Source organism: Mauremys mutica, chromosome 9 (genome assembly GCF_020497125.1).
Source record: "Mauremys mutica isolate MM-2020 ecotype Southern chromosome 9, ASM2049712v1, whole genome shotgun sequence".
NCBI lineage: Eukaryota > Metazoa > Chordata > Testudines > Geoemydidae > Mauremys > Mauremys mutica.
The window spans coordinates 94,357,611-94,373,625 of NC_059080.1; the positions used below are offsets into that span (position 1 = coordinate 94,357,611).

General features: G+C 42.9%; 1 protein-coding gene across 2 annotated transcripts in view; it reads left to right on the forward strand.

The window, feature by feature from the left end:
• The window catches only part of USP13 (ubiquitin specific peptidase 13), an 81,833-nt gene that overhangs the window by 24,422 nt on the left and 41,396 nt on the right, over positions 1-16,015 (forward strand). For both annotated transcript variants that reach the window (XM_045030673.1, XM_045030674.1), the window contains exons 3-6: positions 1,789-1,849; positions 11,039-11,160; positions 12,616-12,758; positions 13,006-13,190. In XM_045030673.1, coding sequence (XP_044886608.1) covers positions 1,789-1,849; positions 11,039-11,160; positions 12,616-12,758; positions 13,006-13,190 — 511 coding nt within the window. The remainder of the gene's footprint in view (positions 1-1,788; positions 1,850-11,038; positions 11,161-12,615; positions 12,759-13,005; positions 13,191-16,015) is intronic.

Here is a 16,015-nt window from a genome sequence, read left to right on the forward strand (position 1 = left end):
CAGATAGGGAAAGCAAGGCACAAACTGCCTGGGCCTGCTTTTTCAGAAGTGCTGATTGTCCACCACTTCAGTTGAAGCCAGTGGGAGCGGCAGGTGTTTGGCACTTCTGAAAATCAGGCGGAGATATTTAAAGTTAGGCAGCCAAAAATGGAGGCACCCAAAGTGAGTGGTCACTCTTGAAAATTTTGGTCTTAATGTCTTGCTGCAGGTCACACATGGAGTGGTGGGAATTCTTTCCAGTGTTAGTTGAACCACTGAGATAGTGTGGGAGATGTGGGGTGGGGAGCAACCATCTGTTTTGTATATTGCTGCCCTTGCTGCTTTTTGTAGTAGATCAGGGATTTTTTTTAAGAATCAGAAAAGATGCTACATAATTCTGTTTGTCATTTACATTTCATTGAGAAAATGAGCTAGTTTTTAATACTAGTGGCTATTCCCCCTGCCTACAGGGTGAATAAATAAAAAATCAGTATGATAAATCTGAACAGTAGGTTCTGTTGTTTTGATAAGTGTAGCCAACAAACATGAGTTGGTGTGTGTTCTTTCTGATAATGGAAAACTTTTCTGTGGGGTGTGAAAGCTTGTTGATGATTCTAGCCAGTCTCTTTGGCCGAAGCTTTATTTACATGGGAGAAAGAATCACCCAAAATATGTGAACTCTTCCACCTCCCTGTCAGCAGAGACAAACACATGAATTCTTCCTAGGTTGACAGATTCTGGGCCTGTCTCTTTCCACCTGTTGTATCCTAATTTTACTATTTTAAAAAAATAATAAAAAAGCAACAAACAAATCCCACTTAAAGTAGCATGACATTATGTTACATGCTGTAAAAGATACGCTGGTGGCACAATAGCCACAAAAAACGAATCACTAAAGAAGTTTTAACAGTACATGGTTCCGAATAGCTTAGAAAGAGTTGTGGTTGCATTTGCTTTTACGCTTATGGTGCTGCTGGTATTCTTCCCATTGCTTTGTAAAGCACTTTGAATTGGCAAAAGCACTACCTGAAATTGAAATTAGCTCTATTGCTGGAATACCTGGCACACAGCTGTGCTCTGCTCATAGGTTTTTGCCATCTTAAAACGAAACCAGTCTGCCTAGCATTGGTTTTCTGCATAGCCCCTAACGCTTACAGACCACTGTGATCACTTTCATTCACTTCAGTGGGAGCAGGCTCAGGCCCTCATTGAAGAAGCATTTATTTTAGATTATTTACTTTACATAACAGTCTGTTGGGCCAGCAGGGCCCTCCTGGCTGTTATACGTGGATTGATAATGGGAGGCAGAGTCTTTCACCTCTGGGTCATCATGTCCAGTCTACGTCCAGTCATTAAGCACTGTTAACATCTGATGGTGTGGGAGTATGTGTGAAATTACATAATGGTCCCATCCAGTTCTTAGGATGTGTGTGTGTCTCATTACCAGTGCTATCACAATTGGTCACTCACTTGACAGAGGGGAGTGAGTGGACATAGAGAATAAACTACTCTGGCTTCCGAAGGTGGTCCCACTGGATCAGGGTCGAGTCCCATTGGCGAGGGATATGAAGGAAGCGTATGCTTCTGCTACCCCTGCTGTATGTGTTCTATGGTTTGCTGTTCAGGGTTGAGAGTCTGGAACCTTTTAGCAGCACTAAATTTGTACCTGTGCATCCCTACCCTGAAAACACACCAAATGCACACTGGCCTCTCTACCTGTTGGGAAGCTCCGACATGAGGCTGTTGTTCACTTATTGCAGTTTCACAGGTTCGATTTTTAACTGTATATTTTCTTTTTTTTCTTTCTAGAAGGTACCAGGAGCATCTGGTGGAGCTTTACCGAAAAGGAGGAACGCAATGCTATTTTTAGGTATTGTAAATAGCTGCTTTCACACAGTCCTTGTGTCTAACCCCAATTCATGTGCATTTGGGTACACCTGCCGCTCCAGCATGTCTGCCTTATTTTGTTTTGTTTTTAAAACTGTTCAAAGTAGAAAGATTACAAATTTGTAAGTGTTTTCCGGTAAAAAAAATAAATATTATTAATGATCATCCCAAAACAGCCTCGCAGGTATTCTCAAACTGCTTAGGGTTTGTTAGACACCTGTCTGTCTACTTACATGTGCGCCATCACCATAGTATATTGCTTTTATAAAATGCTAATTTGGATTAACTGCTTATATAGGGCCAGTCTGGGGATCCCTGATTCCTGCTTGTCGCTCTCAGGAGTAGTCCCATTAACTTCTGTGGAACTATTGGTAACTGCTTATGAGTGTGAGTAAGGGGTCCCCATTCTGGTCCAGAGTAAATATAACTGTACATGTATACTGAACCTCTTTTAATAACACTTACACAATTCTATCTGCCTAACATCACTCCTTGCTCTACGAAAGCTAGGAAGTGAGGGAAAGAACAGGAAATCCCCAATGAGTTTCCTTCATCTGCCTCTAATCATCTTTCCATCAAACCGCAATTTTCCTAGATATCAGTTGATTTATGCATCAACCAAGAAACCTTAGGACCCCATAAACTCATGCATTGGGACCCTACAGTATCAGCTCCAATCTACCCATTTCTGGGGCTTTTCTGGTGCATTTTCTGTGTATTTTTTCCTTTTCATGCCTTCCATGGGGTGGGGAGAGAATAGAAGCCATAATCGCTGCTGAAAGTAGCTAAGTAATTCTTCCTGAGGTGAAGGGGTTAAATGTTTTTAAATGTTTTAAATGTTAAATGTTTTTGTAGCAAAAGCCAGCTCTCATAGTGGAAGGGGGAACAATAGCTTGGCATCCCACTGGAGCTGCTTTGGTCTGTGGAATGTGTTGCTGAGAGGATCGTGATGGATTCAGTAATTTTTATGTCAGGAGTCAGTTCTGAAAAAGGCGCCTGGAGAAAAGAAAGGGAAACTTAGTGAGAGGAGAATAAACAAATGAAGGCCCCTTTTCCCTTGCAGATAAGAGGAAGGGGCTGTTAAAGTGGAGTTGGCAGGCACTGGTGTAAATGCTAGTTGCTAACAGTTCATATTCAGAATAATTTTCAATTAACACTAAACGATTACAGAGTGGCTGCATAAGCTTCCGAAAGAAAGCAGACTGCCAAGCAGGGCTGCCTTGCAGTGTTAGTAATGCACATGTGAATGAGATGCACACAAAAAAGGCTCATAGAAACACAGGACCAAATTTTGTTATTGCTAATTTACTGCATGTGCATTTTATATGGCTTAAAGAGGGGCAGGAGTGATGCACCATTGCTCCTCTGCAGTTTGTTGCTAGAAGAGGGGCTTGAATGATCTAGCATTTGTGCCCTTTCTTTAAATTGTGCCCTTGCATTTGACTATTCTGCTCCTGTGCTGTTAGAGCTGTTCCAGAGGTTCCAACAGTCTTGGTTCCAATTAATCCTTGAAGGCAGGGGAGTTATGCCAGTGATGAATTTGGCTCATTGAATTGTCACTGTTTACTCCAGGACCTTATGGATCTGAGGCATCTGTGGAGATTCTGCTCTCCTCTGGGCTTTGTGCTCCTGCATAGTCCTCTGCACAGCTGTTGCTGCTTGGGGATGAACTGAAACTCTCTTGATACTGTCTCATTTTAATCATTTAAGTGGTGTTTTTACAGCAGTGGTTAACACCTGTATAGCCCTCTGTAAAGTGCTTTGAGATCTATGGATGCAAAGGTGAGTAAATAAACATGATTATCTCCATTCACAAATGGGGGAACTGAAGGAGTAAGAGGTTAAGTGAATTGTGTGAGGTTGCACAATGAGTCAGTAGCAGAGATGGTAAGAGAACCCAGATCTCCTGACTCCAAGTCTGGTCCCCTATTCACTAGGCCATGCTGCCACTAGATGGTCTCTCATAGCTGTGTTGAGTTGCCAGACTTTCCATCATCACAGAACTTTATGTGCTGCTTTTGCTTGCTCATCTGAACCCAGAATTCCATGATAGAGGCTGACATCAAACTGGCAGTGATTGGTCAGCCAATGCATATACCTAGCCAGTCCTGGCTCACACAGGTAGTGGGGCTGCAATAGATGATCAGGTGACCTTCTGAGATAGGTTTTGGGTGTCTTGATCTGAGTGACTCCAAGCAGCCCTAGTGAAGCTGGCTTTCTGTACAGTCAGGCTAGTTTGGGCACCTGTTGCACTGCTAGTTAGAATCCTCTTTGATATACAGCTATTAAACCCCTTCCAGTCTCCTTTATTAGAAACATATCTTTAAAACTCCCATAGAATGGTTTCCAGAACTGCTGCTCTCAGAATAGAATGGAAATGAAGAAATCTGAAAAATTAGTAGGATCAAACCATTATGAGATTCTCCTTCCCAAAACACTGAAAAGAGCCATGGTAGAGGGTGTGCTGCCAGTTGTCTAAGTTAGAAACAAAATTTAGCCTAGGAAGGGAAGAGAGAATCTTTACTTTGAGTTTGCAAAAATATCCTTGTGTGAACTTTGTATGTGTAGGTCTCAAGCTTTCCCTGATGACATCTGGTTAATTGCTTCGGTGAACTTATTTGAAGCCAATGTGGCTAGTCTTCCAGACCATAAGGACCTTGCAGGCAAAATGTGCTTGTGCTTTATTTTCAATAAGGATATCTTTAACTTGTCTATTTATTTTGCAATGTTACCACCTTCTTAAAAGGGTTCAGTCAGCTAGCTTGTGGCTCAATATTTAGATTTTGTGTTCCTGTAAGTGTGATTGTACAAAATACAGACACCACTCTATGAATAGAAATGGTGATTTGAGGATTTAAACATTTCCCCTGTAGCATTGTGAACCTAAGTACAATAGAGTTGTGGCAGCACATGAGAACCAAAAGTGAAATGGGGTAAGAAGTGAGTGAAATTGTCACTTTCTAGTTTCATTACCCAAGCTTGAGTGAAATTCAGAAAGGTGGACAGACAGCATATATAATGAAAAGAAAATAAGAGTTTACAAATATTGCAGTTTTAATAATTTGTTGTTTTAAATAGAGCCATAGGAAGGGAGCCCTGACTACAAAACATGTTAACAACCATACTTACATTAAATCAGTATAACTAACCCTAACATTATTAGGAATACAACTAGAGATTTTAATTTTGTTAGCTTAGTTTCCTTTGCCTACTTGTAATGTTGAAGAAAATCCACAGTACAGCGGGAGTGGAAGTAATGATTATATTAACCATTATGGTGTTAAACTGAGGTAAATACCTCATAGTAAAAATAGTACTTAATGCTTAGTTTACATCTTCAAAGCACTGTGCAAATATTATCCAATTTATAGTTAATGATTTGGTGGATCCTAGTGAGAAACATTGTAAAGTCTCAGCTGGGCTGCAGTTTGGTTTCCTTTCACCAGACAGGATGAAATGGCTGTAGAGTATATTTATTATTTATCTATTTCTTCTATAGCTTTGGTAGTGAGCTTGGTTCTTTACAGACATGTCTGAGGACAGAATCCTTGTTCCAAATGGCTTGCTATCTGAATAGACAAATGCTGCATTCATGATAATTTGGGGGCAGCTGGAAGGAATGATTTGAGGTTCAAGGGTTTGAGCCTCTGCCATTCAAGGCAATGGGATCAGGACTGAGCCCCAAATGAGACTTGATTTTCAAGACCCCTTTGTAGGGCCTCAGTATTGGTTGCAGACTCATTGATCTGTGTTATGAGGGAGCTGTCTGTCTCACACACAGGCATCACATGATGGATATCCTGTTTGGGGGTCCTGTCTGGGATCTAATTATGCCACTATTATTAGTGTGTTCAGTTGGTAACTCATCTAAATCTAATCTGGGCATGTCCAGTCAAGTGTTTCTCCCTTCTTTTCTCTCTAGTAGCTTAGTTTACGGCACTCTCTGCCACCAACTGCCCACTCAGCTGCTGTTTTCAGTCAGCCAGCGGCAGTGCACTTCTCGCTATCACTAGAGTGATGCTTATGAGCTGGGCCAGATGATAGCTGAGGTAAATTTACCCTGCTGACTTCTTGTCCAAAATAACAACCCCAGCCTGGCCTCCACTCAGAGCATTGCTTATTTTGCCTTCCCTTTCGTCCTCTCCCTCAGCATGCTCTTCATGACCGGTGGGTGCTCTGTTTTGATGACCACAATGTTTAATTGTGCCTATGACAGCCTCATAAAGCTCCTGGTCCCTTAGAAGGGAAATACATTGCCCTGTGTGGGTTCAGCATCAATGTGTCAGCCTTTCAGAATTGCTATAAACCAGTTGTCTGGTGGCTGTGTAAGACCTCAGAGCTAAAGTAAACTCATTACTACATAGGGGTTCCTGGGCTCATGGTATTCAGCCATCTTGAAATGCTGCCTTCACCTGGGAAGGGATTGTGTGGGAAAGGGGCTTCCCAGCATCCCTTGCCACTCACGTCGCATTGATTCTAAATCAAATTTGCTCAATTTACAAGTAAAAAATAGATCCCCCCCCCCCAATTGCTGGCTTGCCAAACCTAACCTGAGTTCTGAAATTCAAGTGAGTTCTTTCCTGCTCACACATAATCCCCAGTAACAATTGTGGAAGGCAAATTCTACCTGCAGTTACTCCAGGGCAGCCCTGTTCTCTCATAATAGAACATAGTTAATAGTTCTGTTGATCATATACAATTTCACCTTCTCTCAGCTTTGTTGGCTCTGCGGGGTTACTGGAAATAAAAAGGAAAGAGCATTTATTTTTGTCATTGAACTAAACACCTCTGAACGTGCACAGGCCAGGGTTTTCCAAAGTGGCTGGTGATTTTGAGGTGCTCAACTTGACACCTTTTAAAGGGGCCCGTCTGAAAGTGCTGAGAACTTACCCTTTGAAAATCAGGTCCCTTTAAGGTGTTAGTCATCCAAAGTTAGGCACCCAGAATGGCTAGTCACTTTTGCAAATCTTGGCCACGTGGAGCAGAAGTGTTTAGTGAAATGGTGCTGGTTTTGCATACTCCCTTTTCAAAGAACCACAAATTAAATCTTCATTCTTTCGCTAACACTGATGGAACAGTGTAAGTCTTTTTTGTCATGCTGCCTTGAAGTCAGTATGTCAGGCTTCTGAGATGATTGTATGGAGAGAAAGTAATTCCCTGGTCTTGTAGCAATCTGAATGGCATGAAGCCTTAAAGGATAAATTAAACTTCCCCTTTTCCCCTTCTTCACTGTAGCTAAAATGATGGGATACTCTTATGTGCATCATTACCCTCATTGTCAAGGGATTGATTGCTAATGGGATACGGAGCCTTTCACCTCTAGGTCACTGGTTCAGCTCCAGATCAGGTCAATGTTATTGGGCTTGGTCAAAATGAGCTGCTAGGAGGGTGGTGTCAGTCTGGTTCTTACCCCCAGAAGTAGGGTGACCAGATGTCTCGATTTTATAGGGACAGTCCTGATATTTGGGTTTTTTTCTTATATAGGCTCCTATTACCCCCTTCACCCCCCTGTCCTGATTTTACACACTTGCTGTCTGGTCACCATACCCAGAAGAGCCAGACGTTGCTATTTGTATATAGCAGATCATTAATGCTAGAGCTCTTTACAGATGTCTAAAGATATTGGCAATGATCAGAGTAAGCCAGTGGCTCTCAACCTTTCCAGACTGCTGTATATCTTTCAGGAGTCTGATTTGTCTTGCGTATCCTAAGTTTCACCTCACTTAAAAACTACTTGCTTACAAAATCAGACAAAAATGTCACAGTACACTATTACTGAAAAATTGCTTACTTTCTCATTTTTACCATATAATTATAAAATAAATCAATTGGAATATAAATATTGTACTTACATTACACTGTGTACTATAGAAGCAGCAAAGAATCCTGTGGCACCTTATAGACTAACAGACGTTTTGCAGCATGAGCTTTCGTGCGTGAATACCCACTTCTTCGGATGCAAGGTATTCACCCACGAAAGCTCATGCTGCAAAAGTCTGTTAGTCTATAAGGTGCCACAGGATTCTTTGCTGCTTCTACAGAACCAGACTAACACGGCTACCCCTCTGATACTGCATACTATATAAAGCAGTATAAAGAAGTCACTGTATGAAATTTTAGTTTGTATTGATTTTGCTAGTGCTTTTTATGTAGCCTGTTGTAAAACTAGGCAAATATCTAGATGAGTTGATGTACCCCCGGAAGAACTCTGTACCCCCCCAGGGGTACATGTACTGCTCGTTGAGAATCACTGGAGTAAGCCATCCTCCAGGGCCCCCTGGTGGCTGATTGAAATGTATCGTTACAGGCCCCAAATGGGATGACTTGCCTTCTCCACACCTGTGTTGATATATGCTGGATATTTTAGCTGCTTTGGGGAACTGGAGGATAACACTTCTGGAATTACCTAGAGACACTTTGTGTTTAAACTGTTTAGCCTTATGGATGGTGGCCACTGTCAGTATCTTGGGCATTACTAAACTTCAGCATGGTTTGATGCCACACACCTCAGTGGCTTGAGGTTGTTTGGTTTGATTTCTCTTTAAGAACAGATAAGTTATTTTTAGGTGCATTCTGGAAAAAATTAGGATTGTGGTTGGATCCATAGAATTCCTTCAAAATCAAGGGTTGAAATGGGAAATGTTAAAGAAGCGTTGGCTGTAGTGGAGTTATTGGGTGATCCATATTAGACTGCTGTGAAAGTGATTTGTAAGGAAAAGAATTATTGAGAGAATTGGCTAGCCAGGGAGTTGGTAATGGCTTAGTCTCTCCTCTCTAGATCAGTGGTCTCCAAACTTTTTTGATCGCACACCCCATCAGTAAAAAATTTTTGAGCATGCACCCCCTGCTCCTGGTTGAACTGTCAAAGCTCCAAAAAAAAAAAAAGGCGGCGGTGCTCCGGCGGCGCTCCTCCTGACGCACAGCCCAAAGGATCCTCTTGCGCACCCCACTTTGGAGACCACTGCTCTAGATCATCTATTTTAATCTTGCCCAGGTTGCTAGTGACTAAAGGTAGCTACTTTCTGTTGGCTGTCTTTTCAGCCTATGTGCAATGGGTTGGTGGGGTTGGGCCAGTTGTTATTAGACAAGTGTTTAGATTATTAAAACCCAATTGGCACTAGCTGATCCTTGCTTGGCAGCCTCAGCAGAGAGCCATGGACTTAATGGAGCCTGGATTATTGTTGTCCCTAGAGGTGATCTCTCCAGGTCTGATTAAGGTGTATTAGGCCTGGTCTACATTGGGGGGGCAGGGTTGAACTAAGGTACGCAACTTCAGCTACGCGAATAGCGTAGCTGAAGTCGAACTACCTTAGTTCGAGTTACTTACCTGTCCTCACGGCGCGGGATCGACGTCCGCGGCTCCCCTGTCGACTCCGCCACCGCCGTTCGCGGTGGTGGAGTTCCGGAGTCGACGGGAGCGCGTTCGGAGTTCGATATATCACGTCTAGATGAGACGCGATATATCGAACTCCGAGAATTCGATTACTACCCGCCGATCCGGCGGGTAATGAAGACGTACCCTTAGTGAGAGAGTTTGGGAGAAGCTCCTAATGATGCTGTTTATTCTGTGACTGTTCTGTGGATAAGTAGACGGTATAATTTAACCTGGGCACCTTCCATCTTCACCTTACCCTAGGTTTCATACATTCCACATGTGCAGTGGTTGCTGCCAGTGGTTGTTTAACATTTAAATAGATCAGTAAAATTTATGTATGTGCCTGGAGAACAAATAAGGGCCAACGAGGGTCAGCTATTCACCACCTCAGGCCAGATGTTCTCTTCTCCTGTGACAGTATCTGATCTGTAGAAACCGGATGTCTAGATGGATCCTGCTTCCATCATGTTGCTGGGAAAATGTCCATTGACTACCATGAAAACTACAACACAGCCATGCTTTTACTTGTCACTCTCCTTATGCTGCTCCTTTTTGTGGCTTCATCTTATAAAATCTGCATAGCATAAAGGAAGGGAAATGAAAGATGATACAAAAAGCACCCAGGTCTCTTGTAAATGTTACTACATGTTAACCCAGTTAATCTTGGGCATTTGATTTTCTATAATAATAATACTTGGGACTTTTCAGCTGTGGATCTCAGTGTATCATCTTCTGTATTCATATGTGTCCCAGAAGTCACCAGGAGAGCAGGCAAACGGTCACTGCAACACCCATCAGCTGCTTTTATTCTACGTTCATCCGTTATTGGTTAGGAAGGGAAGTTACTTCACCGTACCCAAATTGCTCGGTATCATTAAGTTGGCCACCCACTGATAGGCAAATCACAGCCAACGTTTCCCCAAGAGGCCCTCTGCTTTTGTGCATTTCCATTTTGGGGCATGCAGCATAATGTGAGACATGTGGGTCTTGATTTTCAGAGCTGCTGAGCAACCACAACTCCAGGGCAGAGGTGTGGGAGTGAATAGGAGGTTCATGTTCTCAACACCTCTGAAAATCTGGGTGGCTCAAGTTGGGGCCCCCAAAAATGAGGCATCAAACTTAAAAACCACTTTTGAAAGAGTTGGCCTCAGCTTCTCTGTACTTCACCTTCCTGATTTGTTTGTTATACTTCATGGGGAATGATGTGAGACTTTGATTATTCTTGTCTACAGGGAAAAGTGTTTTTGCTAAAATCTAAGGTGTGAATGTAAATTATATAGCTATACAGGTACAAACCCCAGTGTACACGCTTTTATTACCGTACGCGTGCCTTTTTTGATTTAGTTCATGTTGCATGGGAAGGGGTTTAAGCTAAACCAAAGAAAGCCACTCTATACTGGAAAAAGTGTGTTCACATGGAGGGTCACATTGGTATGACTATATTGATATAATGGGTAAAACTTTCCAATACAGACAAAGCCTCAGTGTTTGTAAAGTGCTTCGAGAACTAGATGAAAGGTGCTGCCAGCATGCATTAGGTTCTTGTTCTTAATGAGTAACCCCAAAAAATACCAGGATCGTATCTACTTCCCAAAGTGCAATGTCCGTAACAATACAACGATGTCTGCTGTACTCAGTGGCTAGCGCAGCTGTGATTGTGAATGAGTATTAACTCAAGATGGATACTTTGGTCCTCAGCTTTTCACCCCAGAGAAGTTGTCAGATTTCAGTCTAAAGATTTTTTTAGTTTCCTTAACAGTTTATCATCTCCTTACCTTCTCTCTCTCTCTTTTGCAGATCTAGAAACAAATGGCGATTTAAACAATGACGATGTTGAGTATGAAGATGAAGCCAAACTCGTTATATTTCCAGATCACTATGAAATTCCATTACCAAATATAGAGGAGTTGCCAGCACTGGTCAGTGAGTGTGTGCTACTGGTGGCAGAGTAGGAATTGACTCCAAGTTCATTTTTATGGATACAGGGGGTTGTTTGCTCATGTGTGTGTTGGTTATTTTTACTATTTGGGTCTCCCTCATCCCCTGCATGGGGAAATTAGGCAAAGGGGAGGCATTTGAAAAAATGTGACTTCCTGCATCTGTCTCTTGCTTTTAAGAACATAAGAACATAAGAAAGGCCGTACCGGGTCAGACCAAAGGTCCATCTAGCCCAGTATCTGTCTACCGACAGTGGCCAATGCCAGGTGCCCCAGAGGGAGTGAACCTAACAGGCAATGTTCAAGTGATCTCTCTCCTGCCATCCATCTCCATCCTCTGACGAACAGAGGCTAGGGACACCATTCTTACCCATCCTGGCTAATAGCCATTTATGGACTTAGCCACCATGAATTTATCCAGTCCCCTTTTAAACATTGTTATAGTCCTAGCCTTCACAACCTCCTTAGGTAAGGAGTTCCACAAGTTGACTGTGCGCTGCGTGAAGAAGAACTTCCTTTTATTTGTTTTAAACCTGCTGCCTATTAATTTCATTTGGTGACCCCTAGTTCTTGTATTATGGGAATAAGTAAATAACTTTTCCTTATCCACTTTCTCAAATCACTCATGATTTTATATACCTCTATCATGTCCCCCCTTAGTCTTCTCTTTTCCAAGCTGAAGAGTCCTAGCCTCTTTAATCTTTCCTCGTATGGGACCCTCTCTAAACCCCTAATCATTTTAGTTGCCCTTTTCTGAACCTTTACCTTCTTCCTTGTTCACTCCACTTATTCTGTCCTGTTCTATGGCCCATGGTTTATCTCTTAGAATCATAGAAATGTAGGACTGAGAACTTGTGTGCAAAGAACTTGTGTGCATGTTGAGTCGGGTCCTTAATTCTAGCCAGATCCTTGAACTAGGCATAAACATTGACTCTGAGTTCCGTTAGGTTTGTTGCTACCAACTCTTACACCCAGCTAGCATTAGCCCCATCCGGACAATGGCCCACTCAGTTCTTTCAGGGGAAACAAAGAACCATCAAGATTTTTTCCCTTGGGAAATAAAGGAAACTTTTGCTTGTTTTTCCAAATATCCTTTTCAGTTGGAAACGTATTCGTTATTTTTTGAGCCAGAACATAGAGGTCCTGATTCTGCCTTCAGTGATACCCAGGTGATGGACTTTACTGGGGCTGCACAGATGCAGCTGAGGGTAGAATGTGCCTGAGTTCATTTAGTGGCTTGGGAACATGAGGAGAGTCTATTTACAAAGGGGGAGACTTTCAGAGACACAAAAGACAGCTAGGAGCCTTACTCCCTATGGCTTTCAATTGTACCTAGCGCCCCTTTGACAGAGGCTTTTCAGCTTTGCCTTGTAAGAACTGTCGGATGGGTTAGTTTTTGAGTTTGACCTCCCTGCTTTATTTGGCTTCATTTTACAGGTAACAATAGCTTGTGACGCAGTCCTCAGTTCAAAATCTCCCTACCGAAAGCAGGACCCGGACTCGTGGGAAGAAGAGCTACAAGTATCCAAACATGCCAAAACGCTTGTACAGATAGACAACGGTGTTAGGATTCCCCCCAGGTAGGGCGCCAGGGTTTGTTTGTTTGTATGGCGACCAGCGTGCTTCAGAAAAAGGCTCACTGACAGAGCTGCCCGTGTTTTGTGACTTTGGAGGTCTGTGGTCCTAAGCCAAATGATCAGCTGTGAGACTCCCTTGTACTCCACGTTGGTAAATGGTGGGCTTTTGTTTATGGACTCAAACGTTAGTATTTTGGGTTGTAGCACTGATTACTTTCTTTTGCTTTACTTTCAATGTTCCCCGTGGCAGTGGCTGGAAGTGCTCGAAGTGTGACCTGCGGGAGAACCTCTGGCTGAACCTGACGGATGGCTCGGTGCTGTGCGGGAAATGGTTCTTCGATGGCAGTGGGGGAAACGGACATGCACTGGAACACTACAAAGAGATGGGCTATCCCTTAGCAGTGAAGCTGGGAACCATCACTCCTGATGGTGCAGGTTAGTTGCTAGGTGATTTGTGCTCAGCTACAAAGAAACCAAAATATACAACATACATCACAGCCTCTTTTATTGCCCAGAATAGCTGTATTTGTTAATAAACCTCTGTACACATCACACATTTTGGAGCAGCTGTGAGAGATGCAGATTTCATGGGGCAGATCCTCAACTGGTGTAAATTCACATAGCTTTATTGGTGCGTCACCAATTTACACGAGCTGGAATAGCCAAATCTTGTGTTAAGTAGAGCTGATTTCCATGTCTGACAGCTTTTCTGTGCCTGTTTCTTGACAGAAAGCATTAGCCCAGCTGTTAGCTCGTGTGAACTGGACCAGAACTAGAATGAGTGAGATATATATGTGGGAACACGTATTGTATGTTGGTTTTTGGCTTTACATCTTCATGCTCTTTTAGTGCCTGTATATAGTCTAAACGTGGATAGGATATATCCTATAAATGTACTATCCATAGTAAATTGAGACACAAATATATGTGTATTGGGAGAGAAGGAACCAGGCTCTTGAAGAATGAAAGGTACACAGTGTATTGCCATTTGTGTCACTCTATGTGGTGACTAACATATTTTTTCCATATTGGATAGCAGTAGGTTTAAGAAACAGATTTGTTACAGTTTCTTAAAAATTGTATAACTTTTTTGTAAATGTTCCCTAATAAGATGCAGGATTGATTTATAATACATATGATTTAAGTATACTGGAAACTTGGTTTGCTTGAAATGAAAAAGAAAACCTAAGAAAACTCTAGTTTTGCACCATTTCTTCTTGCATTTCCTAGCTGTGTTTTTACTGCTGGGGAAACATGATGAAAGCAGGATCTTTGTTTAGAAATTTACTAGATTATAAGGTCAGAAGGAACCATAATGATCATCTGGTCTGACCTAGCGCAGGACATAGAATTTCATCCAGTGATTTCTGCATTGATCCCATAACTTTTTATTCATACTAATGAATACTCATCTAGCCCGCAAACCTGATGTGATGTTTGTTAATTTTTGTAAAGTGCTTTAAGATCCTCACAGAAAAGGAGCTATATAACTGGTGGTGTTCAAGTATCCTCTGACATTCCACTGTGTTGCTGTGGAGAGGATTATGAACTGGGAGGATTAGACAGGATAGGGGCATGAGGAGCCGCAATTCCTAAGCAAAGAGATTCTGTTTCATACAACTATCAGGAGGAAGTGTGAACAAAGAATATCAGTATGCACTAGAATTTGGTTTTTAGTGCTCATGGTTGTATAGATGAAAAATGACTTTCCAAACGCCATTTCCTGTTAAAGCTGGTGTATTTGCCCCTTGTATTTGTAATCCACATCAGTGAGGATTTGGTTGTAAGACATTTACCTTACATTTGAATGACCAGCTTTTCCTTGATTTCATCAAAGCAGGGAAAGAATTTCCCATGCTTGAATACCACTCAGCTGCAGGGAAAGGACACTACAGCCTGCTGGAGTGCCTGATTCAACCTGCTGTTGTATTAGAATGCCTAGCAAAATTCACTCCCCCATTCCCAGATGATTCCTTGTGCATGTCTGATCTTGGAAGTTCAGTGTTTTAACGACATGAATGTAGAGGTCGGTCTTGACCTATAGCAGGATTCTACTGTGTCTGCAAAAGAGTCTCTAAAGAGAATGTTTTTCACTGGTTGTCGGGTGCTCTTTAAGCAACAATACTAGTTTCCTGTCGCTGTTGTCCTTCCGCCCTCACCCTATCATCCGCCTCCTCTCTCTGGTCTCACTGGTAACAAAGGGCAGACTGTCATCCTTCTTCTGTGAATGAGGAGCAGCAGCTGTTCTGCATGGGTCTTTGTTCCTGTTCTGTCTGAAGTCAACTTTGCTTCCCTTCAGAAAAGATTCTCTCCCTCCCCACTTGCTCACTTATTAATAAAACTCTTCTCTTTATATACAGTGACAGTGGTAAATGTAATACTTTCTGTAGGGCTGGACTGTAACCCGACAATCCAGCCTGAGTAAGAGGCAGCATGCAGTTGCATTGCTCCACCTTGTTCCAGGGAGGGAGTAATCTATCAGCCCTTTTGCTGCTACAGATTGCTTCCCCTCTGCACCAACTCAGGCGTGCCAAGGCTCCACCCACTCCCTGCCCACCTCCCCAGGATGAGAGTAGTAGCCCACAGATGGTCCATTTCCCCTCCTCCTTCCCCGCAGGCTCCAGTTCTACAGGTACCACATGCAGGGAAGTATGGGTGCTCCTTGCCCCCTGTTATTCTCTGCTGCACGGATGCACTGGAGGTCTCACAACTGAACCCATAGTGTCTTCTGGAGATTTCAAAGCACTGTACAAATAGCAACGAATTGCATGAGACACCCACAAAGCGGGTGGTATCACCCCACTTTACAGCCCAAAGTCAGATGGCCAATCTGTGGCTGAGTCAGGAATTGAACCCAGGTCTTCTGATTCCCAGCCCAGGGCCTCAAATGCAGCACGTTCCCAGATCCCTGTTTGTCTGGGCCTTCCTCCACTGCAGGACAGATTCTACCACCTCCTTCAGCTCTCATAACAACATAGTTGTGTCCCATTTTTCTCCACTCTGGTGCCACATCTTTTAAACTGGCTGCAGGGCTAGAGGTGGTAATGGCTGGAAGCAGCATGCCCTGTTTAGCACAGACACAGATGTTGAATGAGCTGCTTCATGGATCCTTTGCATTGTCTGTCTCTGTCATGTAGTTCTCTAGGGCCTCCCTATGCAGCCAGCTCTCTAGGGTGAAACAGAGAGTCCTGCCCCCTGCGCCTCTGACACTCTACTATGGAATTGAGTGCTGCATCTGGTGCTTTATTTAGCTGCAGAAC